Source organism: Notechis scutatus, chromosome 5 (assembly GCF_049901735.1).
Source record: "Notechis scutatus isolate UNSWTSFEM ecotype Mainland chromosome 5, rNotScu1.2, whole genome shotgun sequence".
NCBI classification, from domain to species: domain Eukaryota; kingdom Metazoa; phylum Chordata; class Lepidosauria; order Squamata; family Elapidae; genus Notechis; species Notechis scutatus.
In genome coordinates, this window is record NC_142013.1 from 69,560,449 (window position 1) to 69,578,362 (window position 17,914).

The 17,914-nt window shown below is 41.4% G+C and overlaps 1 protein-coding gene across 4 annotated transcripts in view; it reads left to right on the forward strand.

The window, feature by feature from the left end:
• BCLAF3 (BCLAF1 and THRAP3 family member 3) overlaps positions 1 to 16,216 on the forward strand; it is a 41,667-nt gene extending 25,451 nt beyond the window's left edge. Inside the window, exons 10-12 of one of the 4 annotated variants that reach the window (XM_026674923.2) lie at positions 4,360 to 4,452; positions 12,236 to 12,385; positions 15,803 to 16,216. In XM_026674923.2, the coding sequence (XP_026530708.1) occupies positions 4,360 to 4,452; positions 12,236 to 12,385 (243 nt within the window). In that variant the 3' untranslated portion in view covers positions 15,803 to 16,216. The remainder of the gene's footprint in view (positions 1 to 4,359; positions 4,453 to 12,235; positions 12,386 to 15,802) is intronic. The other 3 variants (XM_026674925.2, XM_087966917.1, XM_087966918.1) reach the window with 3 other exon arrangements.
• The last annotated feature ends 1,698 nt before the right edge of the window (positions 16,217 to 17,914 follow it).

The window sequence follows — 17,914 nt, forward strand, 5'->3', positions numbered from 1 at the left end:
TTCCCAGTTGCAATATATGGCTGTGAAAGTTTGACCATAAGGAAGGCTGAGCACCAAAGAATTGATGCCTTTGAGCTACGATGCTGGAGAAGACTCCTGTGAGTCCCTTGGACTGCAAGGCGATCAAACCGGTCAGTCCTAGAGGAGATCAACCCTGATCTTTAGAAGGCCAGATCCTGAAGATGAAACTCAAATACTTTGGCCACCTAATGAGAAGGAAAGACTCACTGGAGAAGAGTCTAATGCTGGGAATGATTGAGGGCAAAAGAAGAACAGGACAGCAGAGAATGAGGTGGCTGGATGGAGTCACTGAAGCAGTCAGCGTGAGCTTAAATGGACTATGGGGGATGGTAGAGGACAGGAAGGCCTGGAGGAACATTGTCCATGGGGTAGCAATGGGTCAGCTTTCAAAATTCTAGTTGCTAAATTTTTAGAGGTTCATATCATATCAATCCTTGAAAAGGATTTGTATCTTTCTGAAAAAAGGGTATATTCTCTTGCGATGTCATTTGTTTTTTTGCCTCCATGAGTCTATTAGCACTAAATTATTTATCATCTCGAAAATGTCTTTGGTAATTTACTCTGGGAGGTTTGATCCCCTTAGTAGATGTTCTGTCCCAAAGTGGTGAAGTCACTATTCCAATCTCCCAAAATAAACCAATTTTCATACAAAATAGTTGGTTCATAAAATACTTAAAAAATTTATTTTTTCTGTCATTTGGCACATAAAGATCAATTACTACTTATTTTATTCCATTAAATTCAATTTCCACTATTACAATTTTGCCATGGTCATCTAGTAGAAGTAGCTTAGGTTTAACTTGCGTTTTTATATATAAAACCACTCCATTAATCTTTTTTAAACCAGAAGATATAAATTCTCCTCTAATCTTTTAATTATTAAATATTTATCATCTTTTTTCTTAATATGTGTTTCTTGAAGGCAAATTATGTCAGCATTAAGTTTTCTCAAATAGTGAATAGTCTTACCTATCTACAATTCTTCAACTGGCTCTGAAATTAATTTATAACTGTCTATAGAATTCACATGGAATCTTTGCTCACAATATGTGAGTATCACTCCCTCAAGCTTGTCCCAATGAAAGGGAATTTTTCTCTTCTTCAAAATATTGGTAAGGAATGAGTAAGCTTTCCTTTTTCTCAGAATTCTTACAGGAATTGACTTCAAAACAATTATGTCTACATTTTCCATTCTTTAGGTTTGAAGTGGCAATCCAGAACATGAGCTATCGTTATTTTTCTTATAAAATGGACTAAATCATCCCTTGGTAGTTTTCTCATAGCAGCAAATCTCAAGTTTATATAGGCTTTGTTGTTTTTGAGATCAAGACGCTTTTCTTCACAATCAAGTGTGCCAAGACTTTAATCATCCTTAGCCTATTATCCTCTCCAGATCACTCAGGGATTGCTCTAAATCTTAATTGCAGCTCCTTAGCTTGGATTTCCAAGAGAGCTCTCTCATCCATTCAGCTCCAAAAAAACTGTCTTGCTTCTCCAATTTATGCTCCACTCTGTCCTTCACCGGTTTAATATCTCCTGTCAAACCTTGTATCTCCTCACGGAGTTCCTTTGCCAGTGTGTCTATTTTTAATTCAAACTTAGTTTCTAATGCTTGGATAACTTCATGAAGTTTGGCTGTGTATTCATCCAAAAAAGATCTTAAAGATTCTACATCTCCTGGTATCTTCTGTTCTCTTATGGGTCACCATAATTAGTTTATAGCTCTAAATCTTATAGCTTAAATAATGCCACTTAAGAATTAAAAAGGGAATCACAGTTGTGCAGTCTTTGGCTCCGTATAGACAACAGCACCAGTGCAGTAAAATAAACCTGATCTATGTCTCTCTGCCTGCTGCTAGACCAATCAAAAAATGGTAGAAACAGAAACTTCCTCCCTCGTTCCAGCCAAAACAAAACACTGTTTGGGTAAGCTTTTTTTTTCAAAGAATGCATTCAGCAGAGTCTATTAAGGGTAAATAATCTTCCAAAGATTTTAAGTCCAAAAGTTTCAGATATAGTTTCCACAGTGTTTTCTTGCTTCTTTAATTTGACTTGAATACATCAACTCCTCTGCCTTGGCCATTTTAACATTCCCAAAGCCTCAGAAATGGCAATGATTCCACAAAAAGGAAAAGTAGGCTGCAGCCTCATTTAGGAAAGAAAGGTAATTATGCAAAAGTTAGTGTCTAAGAAGCAGTGACATACTTTATTATCCATTTAAAATGGCTGGTTCCTCCACAGTGAACTTATTTTTGGTTGCCCAAACCCCAGCCAGAGACTCACCTGATTACTTCTTCCAGAAGCTTTCTGAGAGCTATCTGGGGGAGCAAAAGGGTTGATTTCCAGAACTTCCCCTTTCCCCAGGGAGGTTTCTTCTGCTTTAGATAACTTTCTAAAGGAAATAACTGTGCAGAGTCTGTAACAATTTGGGAAAATTGTTGCAGCCAAGTCTGCCGACTTCCTCTGGAAGTGAGGATTAATTGTATTATTGAACAACTATAGTGTTCTCAGTCAATTCAAATATTTAAGAAAGTAAAAGTTAAGTTTGACTTTCTTAGGAATGCACTTTGGGATGCATTTTGAATGGTTCTTTGGACAAAAAAAAGCCTCTGCTTGTCCAATTTATCTCCTTAGCCTGGTATGCAGTGCAGTGAGCCTTTATTTAGATGAAGTTAGGCCCTTGTATTTTTTGAGTAGCCGAGTTTTATCCCTAATCTTTATACCTTTCTGTAATTCCACTAATTGTCTAACCTCTCTACAAGTTGTCTTGATATTAACCTGTAACTTCATTCTGGTGTGTCTGTGTGTTTGTGTTTGTGTGTGTGAGGATATACTGCTGTTCTTCTCATTGTGTAACAAACTTCTCTGAGATTGCAGCTGCTGTAATCTGTACTAGTTCATTGGTTTGAATTACGGCGGTAGTAGCAGGGGTGGGATTCAAATTTTTTAACAACTGGTTCTGTGGGCGTGGCTTAGTTGGTGGTCATGGCTTGGTGGTCATGTGGCTGGGTGGACGTGGCTTAGTGGTCATGTTATTGGCTGGGCGTGGCCAACTCAATATCACTCACATCGAGGCACGCATCTCCTCGCCTAGCCTCTCATGACTGTGGGGATGCTACAAGAGTCGTAAGTGTGAAAAATGGTCATAAGTCACTTTTTTCAGTGCCATTGTAACTTTGAATGGTCACTCCATACAAGCAAAGTACCAGCAAAGGAGGGGAAAAAAACTCCAGAGACGTTCCAGAGACAGGAAGTCTAGTCCTGCCAAGAATGTAATAAGGGTTAACAGAGAGGCAGTTTCTGTAATCAACACCAGAATGTTTCCTTCCTGCCTTCCTTACAGGATTAGGCCAGTAATTTCTTCTAACAACCGGTTCTCCAAACTGCTTAGAATGTTAACAATCGGTTCTAGCGAATAGGTGCGAACTGGTAGAATCCCAACCCTGGGTAGTACTGATTTTGTGAGGGCTCTTTTGGAATCTACTAGCATGCTTTCTGACAATATTTCTCTCCTGGTAGTTCACCTCGAAGGTTGATTGTAGCTAGTTTATCAATGTTCTTATCCCTCATATAACCTACTGTACTCTGTAATGGAGGCGATGGCAGTGACATTCCAGTTTCAGGTGTAGCTGCACATCCACTTGTACTTCTGGATCTTCTTGAGTCTGGGATGTAATATGTAGATAATTTATCTCAAGTTGTGATAGCAGCTTCCTCTTCACTGTGTTGAAATGTTGAATAACTAGCTGTTTCTCAGTTAGAGTGGATGCAGGTTTTTTGTCATTAAATATCCCCTCTCATTAGGTCTGCTGTTGTATTAGCATTCAATTCCAGGTTCTCTTGTGAAGTCATTCAATTGTTTGTTCCAGTAGACCATTTATCATCAGATTGTCCTGGTTCCCCAATATCTGACAGGGACCTTGTTAACCTTAGGGCATCATCTGAGCTGGCATGTCTCTCCCAGTTCATGTCACTCACATTTGAGGTATAGGCAGTGATGTATTAGGTGGTCTTTGCCTAAGGACCCCTATTGATAAGATAGATAGCAGTTGAGATTTGAACCTTGATCTCCCGCATCAAAGGTGGTACTCTAATCATTACACTATTTAGCCACTTCTCTCTCCCTCTCTCTCTCTCTCTCCCTCTCCCTCTCTCTCTGTCTCTTTCTCTTTCTCTGTATGTTAAACTATTAAAGATTAGGAAATGCACCTAGACTTTTTTCCTTTTATTGCTTTTGTTAAGGAGGAAAAATAAGCATTATTTATGTTGGATTTGCAGGGCTTATAATTTGAAAAACTTAAATATTCAATCAATCATTGCAATTTTCTTTTAATATAGAGCCATTGTACTGAAAATTCACATGCTGATATTACAACCAATCGATTTAAAAGACGAATTGAAAATCCTGAAACAGTTCAAAGACCCATCAAGGTATAATTTTAATTTTACAGAATTCTATTGGATCAATAGAATTACCTTTCTCTTTACAATATAGTTACACTGTTGGGTATTACCACAGACAATAGAAGGACATTACAACTAGAATAACTGCATGAACTATATTTCTAAAAAAAACCTAGTTTCCTCCAGTAGAAGAAAAGTGCTATGATCCTAGGAAAATATTTCTGTTGCAGAAGCACTTTGTTTAAAAAATAAATATGCACTGTATCTCCTACTATCTGATATGACTTGTAATGTATGAATCTAGTGAGTTTCTGTTCACAATAGGAAAGTAGATATTAAATTTGGAACAAGTTTTTTAAATTCAAAACTGAAACATTGATTAAGACAGAGTCATCAAGCAACATAAAATTGTCTACTCTGACACTCTTATGCTGTCTCTCAAAATAAGCATAATTTAAATAAGATATCATATTGAATCTCTTAAAAATCATTACAACTGTATAATCATTCTGAACTATTGCTTTTGCAGTAACAAAAACACAGAACCTTTTAAATCCTAGTGCTTTATGATTTATTTAAAATTATTTGGAAATTCTATGCACATGGATTCTCTTTCAGAAAAAGCTTCATTTTTAATCACCTTTTTTCATAGATAAGAACTTTCTCATAAGAGAGAGGTCTGCAGTACGGATTGCCACTATTAATCAGTAGTAATGGAGGTTGTGGGAATTAAAGTATGTTATATCTTATATGTTTGAGGTCAGTGTAGCTTTTCTTGTTGTTTATCAGGCTTTGTGTCCCATCTGTCTTTTTTTGATTATTTTTTTAAAAGAGAAAGCATGTTGCAAATTATCATGCTGCAATACCAGCAATTTACTTTTAAAGAATGCCTCTGGGCTTCATTTACAACTCATACATTTCTTTAGACAATAAATATAATGGGTGGCTGCAGTTCACTGGTTTGTTTGGAAATGTGCCTACTTCCCCAATGGATGAAGATATGCAAAAGTACTAAGAAATTTTATATAGGAGAGATGGCAGTAGTATTTGATAAAATTGTAATTTGTTACATTTCCCAAGGTTCTGTGTTTTCCCGAAAATAAGACTGGGTCTGATATTTATTTTTGGTCCAAAAGATCCATTGGGACTTATTTTCAGGGGATATCTTATTTTTTTCATCACAAGGCCCAGGCCCTCATTTCCATGAACACCTAGGAAGCGGTGAATGTGCAGAGTCCAACAGTGTCTTGAAGCTGCTACAGCCCACTGGCCCCTTTGGCCAGGGCACTCTGTGGGGTAACTCAGGTTTCACTCAGTGGGATAGGAAGGCTTTGGAAACTGCCTTTTCATTTACATTCATCATCATTATTGTAATCTGTCCCTGTATTTTTCAAAAAAATGATTGGTATTTACCATGATTAGCCTCCTAGAACTCCAATGGGAAAGGGCAGTATGAATTCTGCACATGAGCTGTGGAAATTCAGACAAGCTGATCATTGAGGCTCCAGCCAGCCTCCACCCACCCACCTGCCGGATTTCCCGATCCAGGGCAGGGATGGAAAAGAGGCAGTCTCTGCTTACCTCTGCCCTGGCTGTCTTGACATTCAGGCCACCTTACGGTAGTGGCACCGGCAGCAGGAGAAGGCAGATGTCAACTCACAAAGCATCCCTGAGCTGCTCTTGAGTTGCCATAGACAGGGGGATGTGGAAGCAAACTTTGCAGCTACATCAAGGAGCTGATATCTCAGTCAAAATAAGGCACATTCCAACAGATACGTCGAAGTCGTCTCCACGGAAACCCATAGTAGCCAGAGGGAGTGACCTTTACATCCTGCAAAATTGCTTCATTGGGGAATGTGACTGATGACACATATTGGGGGAAGAGAGAAACAGGGTCAGAGGCAAAGCGGGAATTAACTGAGATCAGAGTTGGCTCTACCTGGTTCATGCTGGCATGAAACTCCTAATAAATAACTGGATTTCTTTTGAAGCTTGGCTTGAGGCTCATGATTTAATTAGGGCATCTGTTGGAACCCTGACAGCGAGCCAATTCTCTCAAAATTAATAAAAATGACTGGGATTCCTGAGCCCTGGACTCTCCATCCGCTCCCCAACACCTGGGGTGCGTGGAGAGAAACTCAGGCTACCATGGCAGAGGGCGGATTATCTGAAGAGAGCCTGCTTCAGGCAACCCTGAGCGGGGTAGAACTTGCCCCCACCCAGGGAACTCCCGGAACCAGCAGCCCAAACGGAGCCAAATTGCAGCCCTCCCTGGACATCAAAGCCAAGAGGCCCATCACAGCGACTGAAACAAGAAAAGATGAGTATTGGTGGAAAAAAATCCCTAAAGCAGCTGAGGTTGAACTCCCCCACCCCAGAGCCCAGGGCTGGGGGGAAACCCTGAGCGAGCTAGGAAGACTGGAGTGGATGATGGACTGGGAAAGTGCTAGATTCCCAAAACTCTGATGAAACCCTTGGGGGAATCTTTAGAACAGCTGAGGGAGAAATTTGAACAAACCACCCTTTGGGATGAGAGGCCATCGTGCTGCCCAAAAGAGAGGGGGTTTACAACTGAGCCTTTTGAAGCAAGGAGAAGCAGAAGGGAATACAGCCCTCTTTTCCACTACCCAGAGGGAGAATGAGCCCAAAGCTGCTGCCATTGGTCCCTCCATGTGACACGCAAGCTGCCCAAGGGGGACGTCCTCTCTCCAAACCAGAGCTAAAAGAGACCACCAAACACAAGTGCAAGGAACACAGGGCCCAACATGATGAGGGAGGAGCAGAGCTGAACAAACTACCATGATTTGGGGGAAATCTGATGGGGACTCAGATCAACTGGCTCTATTCCTTAAATCTGCTAGAGTCCACCTAGAGTGCTATGGCCACCTCTACCCATCACACAGCCATGGTGGATACCATCGCTGGGGGGCTAGAAGGAAAAACAAAGGAATGGCTAGCAGCCCTCCATAAGAGGAGAGCCCCCCAACTGCAAGACACTGACAATTTCCTTAGAAAGAAGCTAGAAGCCAGATTTGAGGAGGTGGAGAAGGATCCGTACACGGAGGATGAGCTCCAAAACCTAAACCAGAGGGTGAGACCCATTAAGGAACACATCAGTGAATTCAAGAGTCATGGGGAAGCTACCCCCTTTGCTAGAACAACTATTAGCTCACTTTTTCAGAACAAGCTTGGACAAGCAAATTGCCCAGGTAACTGCCTACTGGGACATTCCAAACTGACTTTCTGAATGGTTCCGAGTGGCCATAAAAGTTGACTCTGGATTGCACGCAAACGACATGCGGAAGCAACCCAATACCAAGGAGGGAGGGTTCCGCCATAATCGGCCGTTAGGAGCAGCTGGTGGTGAGGCGTAGCTGCCTGCGGGTCGCTCCTAACGGCAAGTACCCCTCCCGCCCTTCCCCCCATTTCACATGTTTAAATAGGCCTAAATTTGGGGGGAGGGGCTTAATTTCACCTCATGCCTAGAAAACATGCTGGGCCTTCCTATTGGGGGGCGTATTGTTGGAGAAACAATGGTAGTTTACAAAAACAAAAGTTTCAGTTTTTTTGCTGCAAGCACAAACTCCAGAAGCAATTTAAAAATAGACGGGTAAATATATTTTCTTCTTTGGATAAAAGAATCAATTTAACCATCTCTGCTTCTCTTTGCTATAGGGAATAGTATATCATTCCTTTTTAGTTTTTATTTATTTATTTTTTAACCCTAAAGAGAGAAAATACTTTTTTTTTTAGTTTTGGTATTTTACTAATTGTAGGTCCAGTTAACTTCATGTAGTTCATTAAATTTGAATCTTTCTCGAGTGTATTCTTACGAAGTGAATCTTTTTCTTCTCTTATTTTTATATCTAGTCAATGGTAGTTTACAGACTTTGGAAATTATTCAGCATTACTTAAAGAAGCAGAGGACATACATTTACATACTCATTTATACACACAAAACTAGCTTAAACCTTTATTTCAGTACATATATCAAACGTTTAAAAATCCATCCTAATTAAGACATTAAATTTAGGTCAATCCCTCCAGCTTGTCTTCATAAAGTCTCTTTGTTCTCAGGAGAATCTATCAAGTCTCTTTTCTTGAAAAATTCTCAGCTTTATTTATATCCAAGAAAAAAAGTCCCAAAATTGTTCTGTCAGACATTGTAAATTAGTATGAAGCAGATCTTTCCAGATTAAAGTTTCCTTTGCTAAAATAGCTATCATATCTTTTTTTCTCAAAGAATTGTTACCTTGTTAGTTTACAGAAAGCAAAAGTCCCAAACTTGACCTCTTTGAGAGTTGTGAATGTAGTTAATACTCATTTTTCAGTTGCCCTGGGAGTGTTGTACTCATACCATCATCATAAAAAAGCTGATGTCAGATTTATATTCCGAAGTTACAGTTATTTGCATTATCCAGTATTTGTGAAGTTGACATAGTAGGTTGATAATTTTGTACATCTAATTGTGTCTCTTGTCAGCCAGATCTCCAGCATGGGATTCTCCTTTGATGCATACTTGCTATCGGCTGCCATAATAATTGGGGGGGGGGCATGGTATTTGGGGAAGTGAGCTAGTGAGGTGAAGCCCCATGTGAACTAAAAGGGAAGGTATGCTCTCAAGAATTATTGTGCTACTGAGTGGAGTTGCTTATACCCTGTCAAAGCCAACCATCCTGGGGCTCTAGATGTGCGAAATACCTGAAGATGAGCTTCACACAACATCACACTGGATGTTGATTGGACACTCAGCAAGGGATGCTTTGGGGAGGGGTTTGGGGAAACTTTCAGTCTGTAACTTCCACGTGTTTTGAGTCAGATCTTGCCTTGCTTTCACTGCTATCATTTCAAACTCAGTAAAAGTACCTCTTCTGTATTTCAATGGAGTTGGAGATTTTTTATTTTTGGGTTTTGAATGGATGGCAGGCCTGACATTTGTTCTTTTTTAATATCCTCTGTGTAATTAATATATTTTGGCAGATTTATGAAGCTAGTGATCTTCCATATAGACCAGCGGTGTCAAACTCAAGGCCTGCAGGCCGAATCTGGCCCATGGGGTGCTCAGATCTGGCCCATGGGACCACCCTAGAAACAATGAAGGACCTGCCCGCAGTGCCTCTGCAGCGAAAACAGAGCTCGGGAGAACCGCACGTGTCCCTCTCAGGCTCCGATTTTGGCCGCAACAGCCTCCTGCAGCCCTCTGCCAGTAAAAATGGAGCTCAGAGACCAGTGGTGGTATTCTACCAGTTTGGCCCAGTTCTGGCGTACTGGTAGCACTGAAGAGCAGCAGAGACCAAATCGGTTCTCTAAGACAGTGATCCCCAACCTTTTTTACGCCGCGGCCCGGTACGGCATCAGCTGGGTGCCGCGGCCCGGTACCGGCATCAGCTGGGCGCCGCCATCTTTTTTTGATGAAAACGTGCTTCCGGTGAGCTTTCTACCCGGAAAAGCTCACCGGAAGCGCTGGTGCCGCCATCTTTTTTTGATGAAAACGTGCTTCCGGTGAGCTTTCTACCCGGAAAAGCTCACCGGAAGCACTTTTTCATCAAAAAAAGATGGCGGCGCCCAGTCCGCGGACCGGTGGTTGGGGACCCCTGCTCTAAGACACTCTGCAGTTGGGCCCACCCGCCTGCCCAGGTTCCCATGCTGACCTTTATTCCCTGTTTTTGAAGCGCAGCTGCTTTGTGTGGCATAGATTGCCACACGTCAGCTACTGAAGCGACAGGGAGAGTGCAGGATTGCAGAAGGTGAGTCGAAAAGCCTCTGCGCCTGCACAAAATGTGTGTGCGCATGCAAAGCGCTCCCACCAAGCCACGCCCACTGAACTGGTGGTAAACTGTTTGAAATGCACCACTGTCAGAGACCTCTGTTTTCACTGGCAGGGTGCTGCAGGTGGCCATTGCAGCTGAAAACCGAGCCCGGACGGGCTGCACATGGCCTCTTGAAGCTGCGTTTTTGCTGCCAGAGGGCTGCAGGAAGCCTTCGTGGCCAAAAATGGAGCCTCAATGAGTGACACCGAGCTGGCCACTCCGACCTTAGCCATGCGCGTGCCAGCTGTGCCCATCCTGTCCCCTAAAGTCAAACACAACCCTGATGCGGCCCTCAAGTCGAGTCTTGACACCTCTGGAATAAACTGTTCAAGAATGTCCTTAATAACAGACTCCAGCTCAGAATTAAGCATTCTCGTAATTCCCTAGTGATTAAAATCTTTCTTTCTTCTTTCTTTCTTTCTTTCTTTCTTTCTTTCTTTCTTTCTTTCTTTCTTTCTTTCTTTCTTTCTTTCTTTCTTCCTTCCTTCCTTCCTTCCTTCCTTCCTTCCTTCCTTCCTTCCTTCCTTCCTTCCTTCCTTTCTTCCTTCCTTCCTTCCTTCCTTCCTTCCTTCCTTCCTTTCCTTACTTATTTGTCTTCCTAGCCAATCAGATTCCATAAAGATCGGCAAATATCAATCACGCACAACAAAACTACACAGGGCTACAAATTATTTTAGAAGTAGTAGATTAAAATCATAACATTTTTCTTTATATTTCATGAGAAAAAGTACTCCATACTTCCTTATTTTGGCTGCCTCTAGCAATCCTCTTCCTTGTTATTTAGTTATAAAGAAGTCTCACAAATGATGTTCAGAGCTTCAAAAAGGGGTGATAACTAAAGAGATAATCTTTTAACTTGTACGGATAGCAGTCTCATAAATCGTTTAAGAAATGAAGGGCACATCTTATTGTCTGTTTGAAAAGAAAATTCCAAAACGGCTGTTTTATCGACCTCACCTCCCAGCTTCAGCTTACTGGTTATTCTGAAGCTCGTCTTCTAAAATTGCTTGCAGGCTGTTGCTTATGGGAGGATCTTGAGGGATGATTCTGGGACTTTCCTTAACCTCGGAGAGTCAAGTAGACAAAAGGAAGCCTGTTCCTTCTGTTGTTGAGTTGGAAAAATGACAGTCGAGAGAGAGGAGATTCTCTGGGCACGTCAGTTGCTGGCCATGTCTTTACAAGAAGTGGTTGCTAGGAGACCCTTTGCATGTGCACTGGTGTCTATGAAACTCTGTCTCTAAACATATATATGACATAGCAATATTTTCTCAAATGTTGATGATATTTAACAACAACAGCTGTTTTCTGTTGTGTTGTAAATTGTATTTTTAGGTTGTATTTAACATTAGCCAGTAATATCTGAACCTTTTAAATTTGGGGATGTAAAGTTGGATTGATGGAGCTAAAGGGTAGATAAATCAACAAGAAGCAAAAATTAGAAAAGTTAGCACATGATAATGTTTGGAAAACATTAGGATGTTGATGAGAAGCCAAACTAGTTCAGCTAAATCATAATCTATAATTATACTAGATTTCCTAAATGATCAGTAATATCCTACATATTGAAAATCCTACATATTGAAAATTAATGGCAGTGTTATACCTCTGAACATTATTTTGTGTATTATGTCAAATCATAAGACACAAAGTTTCATTAAATCTGTTTATTGTTAATGGGGTAGGGAGGCTGCAGGCGCTCAGTCAAAGCCCTGTTTTTAATGTGTGTTGTGCCACAGATAAAAGCGAAAGCTCCTTCTGATGTTTTTCTTGAATAATGTTTTTGTGTGGTATTCTAGCTAATGGGGTTTGAGTACTAGAATATGGGCAGAAGCCTAACATTTTTCTTTAAAGACAGTGTGTGTGTGTGTGTGTGTGTGTGTGTGTGTGTGTGTGTGTACACATACACATACATGCATACATACACAAATATAATTTACACTTATTTAAGGATTATTCAAGATTCTGAAACCTATTACATGATTTTTTTTCCCCCTCAACAGTACAGTTTTATTGATGGGCGCCCCCACTTCAGATCAAATTTAGTACAAAAGGGTTTGTACATACAGGCTAAATATCAGAGGTTACGCTATGCTGGCGCAAGAGGAGGTACCACTTACAAAATCAGAGAAGAACTTTTGAGGAAACAGTAGGTAAATGAATTATTTTGGCTAAAAGTTTAAATGGTTATCAAGAAAAATATTATGGTTAATGACAAGAATTCCACAGATAGACTACAAAATTAATTCTAAATACAAATGACTATAGATGACAACTATACCATCACTGCAATCTAACCATGGAAATTCTACAAAAATTGTAATAAAACAGTTGTCATTATCCTGATAAATGTCAAAGATAGAAATTGAAAGACTATTTTAATTGTAAAAATTACATATATATTTTTGATGCAAGTATGAATTATAAGTACTGTATTTTCCCCAAAATAAGACCTACCCCGAAAAGAAGACCTAGCCTTTTAAGTGTGTGCCTAATATAAGCCCTGGTATGATTATCCAGGGCATGGCAAGAAAGCAACACAGCCAGAGAGCAGGTCTAACTCCACTTTATTGCTCCAACTTTGCCCCCAAGCGTCCCCATGTTTACTACAAATCCTGGAGCAAAGTTCTCACATGCACCTTCAACAGCCTCTGGCTGTGAGTAGTTCAGTAAGCAAGGTGAGCAAAGCAGTACCCAACGCCAGAAGTCCGGTAAGCAAGGTTTGCAAAACAATATCCAGAGCCAGCAGTCCAGTTAGCAAAATAGTAATCAGAGCGAGAAGTTCAGTGAAGCAGGCAAACCGGGGAAACTCACAAGACAGCACAGTAATCTCCAGGTGTTGGCAAGTGCACGTGAGACTCCACCGATTCAAGGCCCCTTGATGTTAACAAATGCCCCTCCCACTGGCATCTTCTTACATCTCGGTCCCCAGGTATGCCTTGTGAGGGTTGGCAGGGCACTCACCTCCCTCGGAGCTGGCTCAGTCTGCGTTGTTCTTGCCTTTTCTCTTCGTGCTCTAGGATCAGGAGGGAGTAGCTCTTGCTCATTGTCTGACCTTTATCTCATGTTCATCTAGCCCGTTCCTCCTTGTCTACAAGTTGTTCTAAGCCTGACTCTCTGCCCTTCCGCAGTTTCCTCCAAAGTTAACAGAGCCACCCCCTTGAGCTCTATCAACTTCTGTTCCAGTTCATCTTCCCACAGCAGATTCAAGCTCTGACAGGGGCATGACACCTAGTGAGGAGAGTGGGCATGGCCAATACAGGAGGCAGCCCAACCACATGTCCCCTTTCAAACATGGGCAGTGATCCTTGAGAGGGTGCTGAGCATGGCGACACCTTCCTTCCCTAGTCACCTCATGGAGGCTTGGCTCCTTAAATTCGGCCCTGTTGATCAGCTGAGCCAGTGAAGGCCTGGAGCTGCCTCTCATTCTGCCTCTCCGGGTGCCTGGGGGTGTTTCTGGCATACTCTTGCCAGCCTTGCCTGGTCTTGCCTGCGGTGACAGGCAACTTAGCAGCTGAGGGCCCCTTTTTTCCAAAGCTCACCTTGTGGCTCTGGAGCAGGTAGTGACTACGGTTGCACTCTGCCAGGCTTGGAGCTTAGGTCTTGCTCAGTCTGCTACTACTGTACGAGGCAGACAGCCATGTGGCACGTCAGGATCAGCTTCACTCCATGCTTCTGCTCTACTGCTGGGCCTGCTGCATCTGTTGCTGCTGGCCTTGCAGGGGCTCTTTGCCCTCCTGGCTGTGCTGCTCTTGGACACCCTGGTGGGCTGCTTCTGCCTGCCATGGGTCAACTCGGCCCAGATTTATGATCTCTGGAATGCCTCCCTCACCACTGGCCTGCCAGGGCCCCTTTGCCAATGGTTGCCGATGGAGTACCTGCCATCGCCTTTGGGCTGCGCCCCTCCCCTGCCCTGTGCAAGCTCCATGACAGCCCTGCAGTGAGATGGAGGAGGGAGGGGGAGATCTCCCTTCTTTGCACCCGAAAAACTCATCTTCTCTGGCCACTGAGGCAGCCCTGCCGGGATGGGGATTGGTCAGTGGAGGCTGTGGAGGCCTCCAGACTTGCAGTCCTGTTCAGGGAAGGCGGAGATTTGCTCCTGAGCTACAGCAAAGCATTGCACCAGGAGGTCTTTGCAGGTAACATTGAGTTGCATGTCTTACTCCAGCCAGAGGGATGCAGGCCGGGGGCATTCTGCTTTGAAGCAACAGCCTGAGCAAGACCCGAACTCCAGTGTCCCAGGAGCAGCAGGCAGGGTGGGCAGAAGCCAGGGTTGCGCCAAAAGATTGAATCGTTGCAGCTGCAGGCAAGTAGACAGTGGGATGGAGGGCAGGACCAGCAGTAGCAGTGCTCCCACTTCCGTCAGTCCCTGTGCTCACTGTCTCCTGTAGGTGAAAAAATATGACTTCCCCTGAAAATAAGCCCTAATATTTATTTTCAGCCTAAAAGAAAATAAGACTGAAAACACGGTACATGTCATATGAGTATTCATTTATTACATTTATATTCCCTTTCAGAGTAGCAGTTTGGTTTCATGATAATCTTGCAAGATAGATTATTGGGGGGGGGGGGCTCCATCTTCAACCTACAGTTTATTTCATTATTCCTGATTATTTGTTTCTGAATATAGAAAGCTAAAATAATAGATATTTGACTTGGCAAGGAAAAGTAGACTTCTTACACTTAGCTGTTTTTATGAAGAGATCACAGCTATATGGTCATCTCCTGAGAATCAGTGTGAGAAACATCATTGGGGCTGCTTGATGTGTTTATCTCTTTACCTATTTATCTCTTTACCTGCAAACAGTCTAGCAATCAGAAAACAATGTACCGCTTTGTTAGTACATTTTGTCTACTCTGTATGTCTGTTCAAAGTGCTGCATGAAATTACTTCTTATGTATTTTACTTTATATTTCTCAGATCAACTCTTTTTTTTTCTTCAGGATTTTAAGGCATTACACTGCTTTATTCCTTCCTTAGATTTTAAAGCTAAAGGCTTTAATTCTAAGGGAAGAAAATGTAACTGGATAGCTTTCAGTAAATTATGGTTCTGCTGAGTTTTGACCCAACTCACATGACCACCTGAGGTGATCATTGATTGCTCAGCTGAGGGCAATATATTTAGTTGACAGCATTGTTATATTTGTAAAAGTGGAAATATTTAGGTTGATTAAATTATTCTAAATAGGTTCTTAGTGTTTTCCTATGGTTAGCATTCACAGTATTTTATTATCAGAACCACTTCAAGTATCTATAAAATTGCATTTTAAAATTAGTTAATGTATAGAAATAAAATATTGCTAATTGCAAACTCCAGAAACCTAGCAATTATATGGGATTTTGAAGATACTTGATACAACAGCATTTTTTTCTAATCCCTTTAGTTTTTTTCCTTGAAGTTTATGAAGATTGTTAAATGTAGTAGCAGTAGCACTGGTAAAATTTGGAAATTCAAAATTAGCTTTAGAAAAGTTAGACAAATAAAAATATGAAGCAGCAGATTAATACTTTTTGCTAACAAATTAGAAACTTTTGTATACAATTAATTTATTTTTTATTCATTTCACAGGAACTGGACATCTGAACTACAGTACTGAAGTAGATAACAAGATTAATTATAGAAGGAGCTGTTTGCATTAAATAATGCTATCAAGAATTGAAATGGAAAAATAGATATAATACTTTAACTTTTCTTGATAAAGATAATTTTATTTTTAGTAGTATAATGTTGCAGGTCTTTTCTACAGTTTTAATAATGCTTTTCAAAAATAGCTTTCAGCTGAATGTTGTAGGATTGTCATTTTGTTCCTCATAAAGAGAAGTCTGGGGGAAATCCCACCTGAAGGAGATTTTTATTTATTATAATTTTTCCTCTAAGCATGGTTTTGTTGCTAGGAGTTGTAATACATAAAGTTTATATGTTTAAAGTTTATTGCTTATATAATAAACAAACAGAATTATTTACAGCCTATGATATACAAAACCATATTGTGCCTTTCCTAAGATCTTTGGGTTCAAGTACTTCTGAGCTGATATGATGATGGGACCTTTAAGCATCCTCTCATTATCTACATGTACAAGACAAGCAGATTTCATGTGGAAGAGATAGTCCCTAGGGTATTCTGGTGCCAAGTCCTACAAGGTTTTATAGATCCATGGCAGCATTCCAGATTGAACTAGAAAATCTACCAATAACTATTATTATTATCTGTTGCACCACCGGTCAGCTAAATGACATCTGGATCCCAGCTACCCATAGCCCTGTGGGCTGGCCGACCAGAAATGGTGCGTTTGCTGCCTCCGCGGGGGAACACTAGAGCCTTCTCCAGCGTTCCCCAGCTATTGCTGCTGCCGTCGCTCGCTGCCACCTATCGGAATACTGCCGATCAGCTTTTCCAGGCAGCAGCAATCCCCACCACCTGGAACAGCTGATGGGTGGTATTCCGGAGGCCAATCCAACTGCCAATTGGCTGTGGTGGCAGCAAGCGGCAGCTACGGCCATAGCCGGGGAACGCTGGCATAGGCTCCATTGTTCGCTTGCGGAGGCAGCAGACAGCCATTTCGCACAGAGGCCAAAAATGGGGCTCACAGAGGCTGAAAATGATTGAAGGGTGGTGGCTGGTGCTTCGGCAATATTCACTCCATAAGATGCCCATACAAAATGGGAGATAAAATGCGTATTATGGAGCAAAAAATATAGTAATCTAGTATAGGACTAGTACAGTTTCCTTCATAGTGTCTCTTTCCAGTCTCCAGTTCACCTCAGACCAACTGGTGAGGCATACAGTGGCCTTCCATTCTGATAATGTTTCCCAGATATCTAACCATGTGGCAAAAGTGGGTGAGTTATCTCCAGGGTTTCAATGAAATGGGACCACCAACTTATGCTGGAGGAAGACTTCCCAAGTCATATCTATCTAACAACTATCCCTGTTCTATTGATGATAATCACCTGAAATAAAGTGATCTCTTCCACACAACTCTGTGTGTTAAATAGTAGTATGGAGATAGCTACGCCATTTATACGATATTGGAATAACCAAGGATCAGACAACTCTTCTCTCAAAGCTCCTGCTTCCCATATAAGACAGTGCTTCAAGCAGTCAGCGGAATCAGTATAATCACAGTGCCTCCAATTTTTGGATGTCATAGTCAGTGGCATCAAAAACTGCTAAGAGATGTAATAACACCAAGGAAGAGACGCTGGCCTTTCAGTATTCATTCAGTAGTGTAACCAGTGCTCTTTCTGACTTATGCCTAATCCCTTCATTTAAAATGGAAAGGAGCAAGATAATCCACTTCAAGGTACTGCTGTTGCTTTCAAGGCCAGTGGCATTAAACATATTTACCTCTTTAATGTTGCCATTCATATTCCTTCTGCATTTTTGAAGAAACAAAGAATGTGAATCTAGCTTGAAGCTCATAATGCTGTGTTTATACATGGGCTTCTGTGGACAACAGCTATATGGGATAGGCACATAAGTCGCAGATCTTCTGAGTGACATTGCTAACTTGTGGGTGAATGGTGTAAAAACCTTTTGTTACTGTCTGCATGAAGGAAAGGTTTGATGTCTTTTTAAATATTTCATATAGAATATTAGAAATATATACAAATAACAGAAACAGTTTATTTGCACAGTCACTAGAGGATAAGATTATCCTTCAACCATGTCCTGCTCCT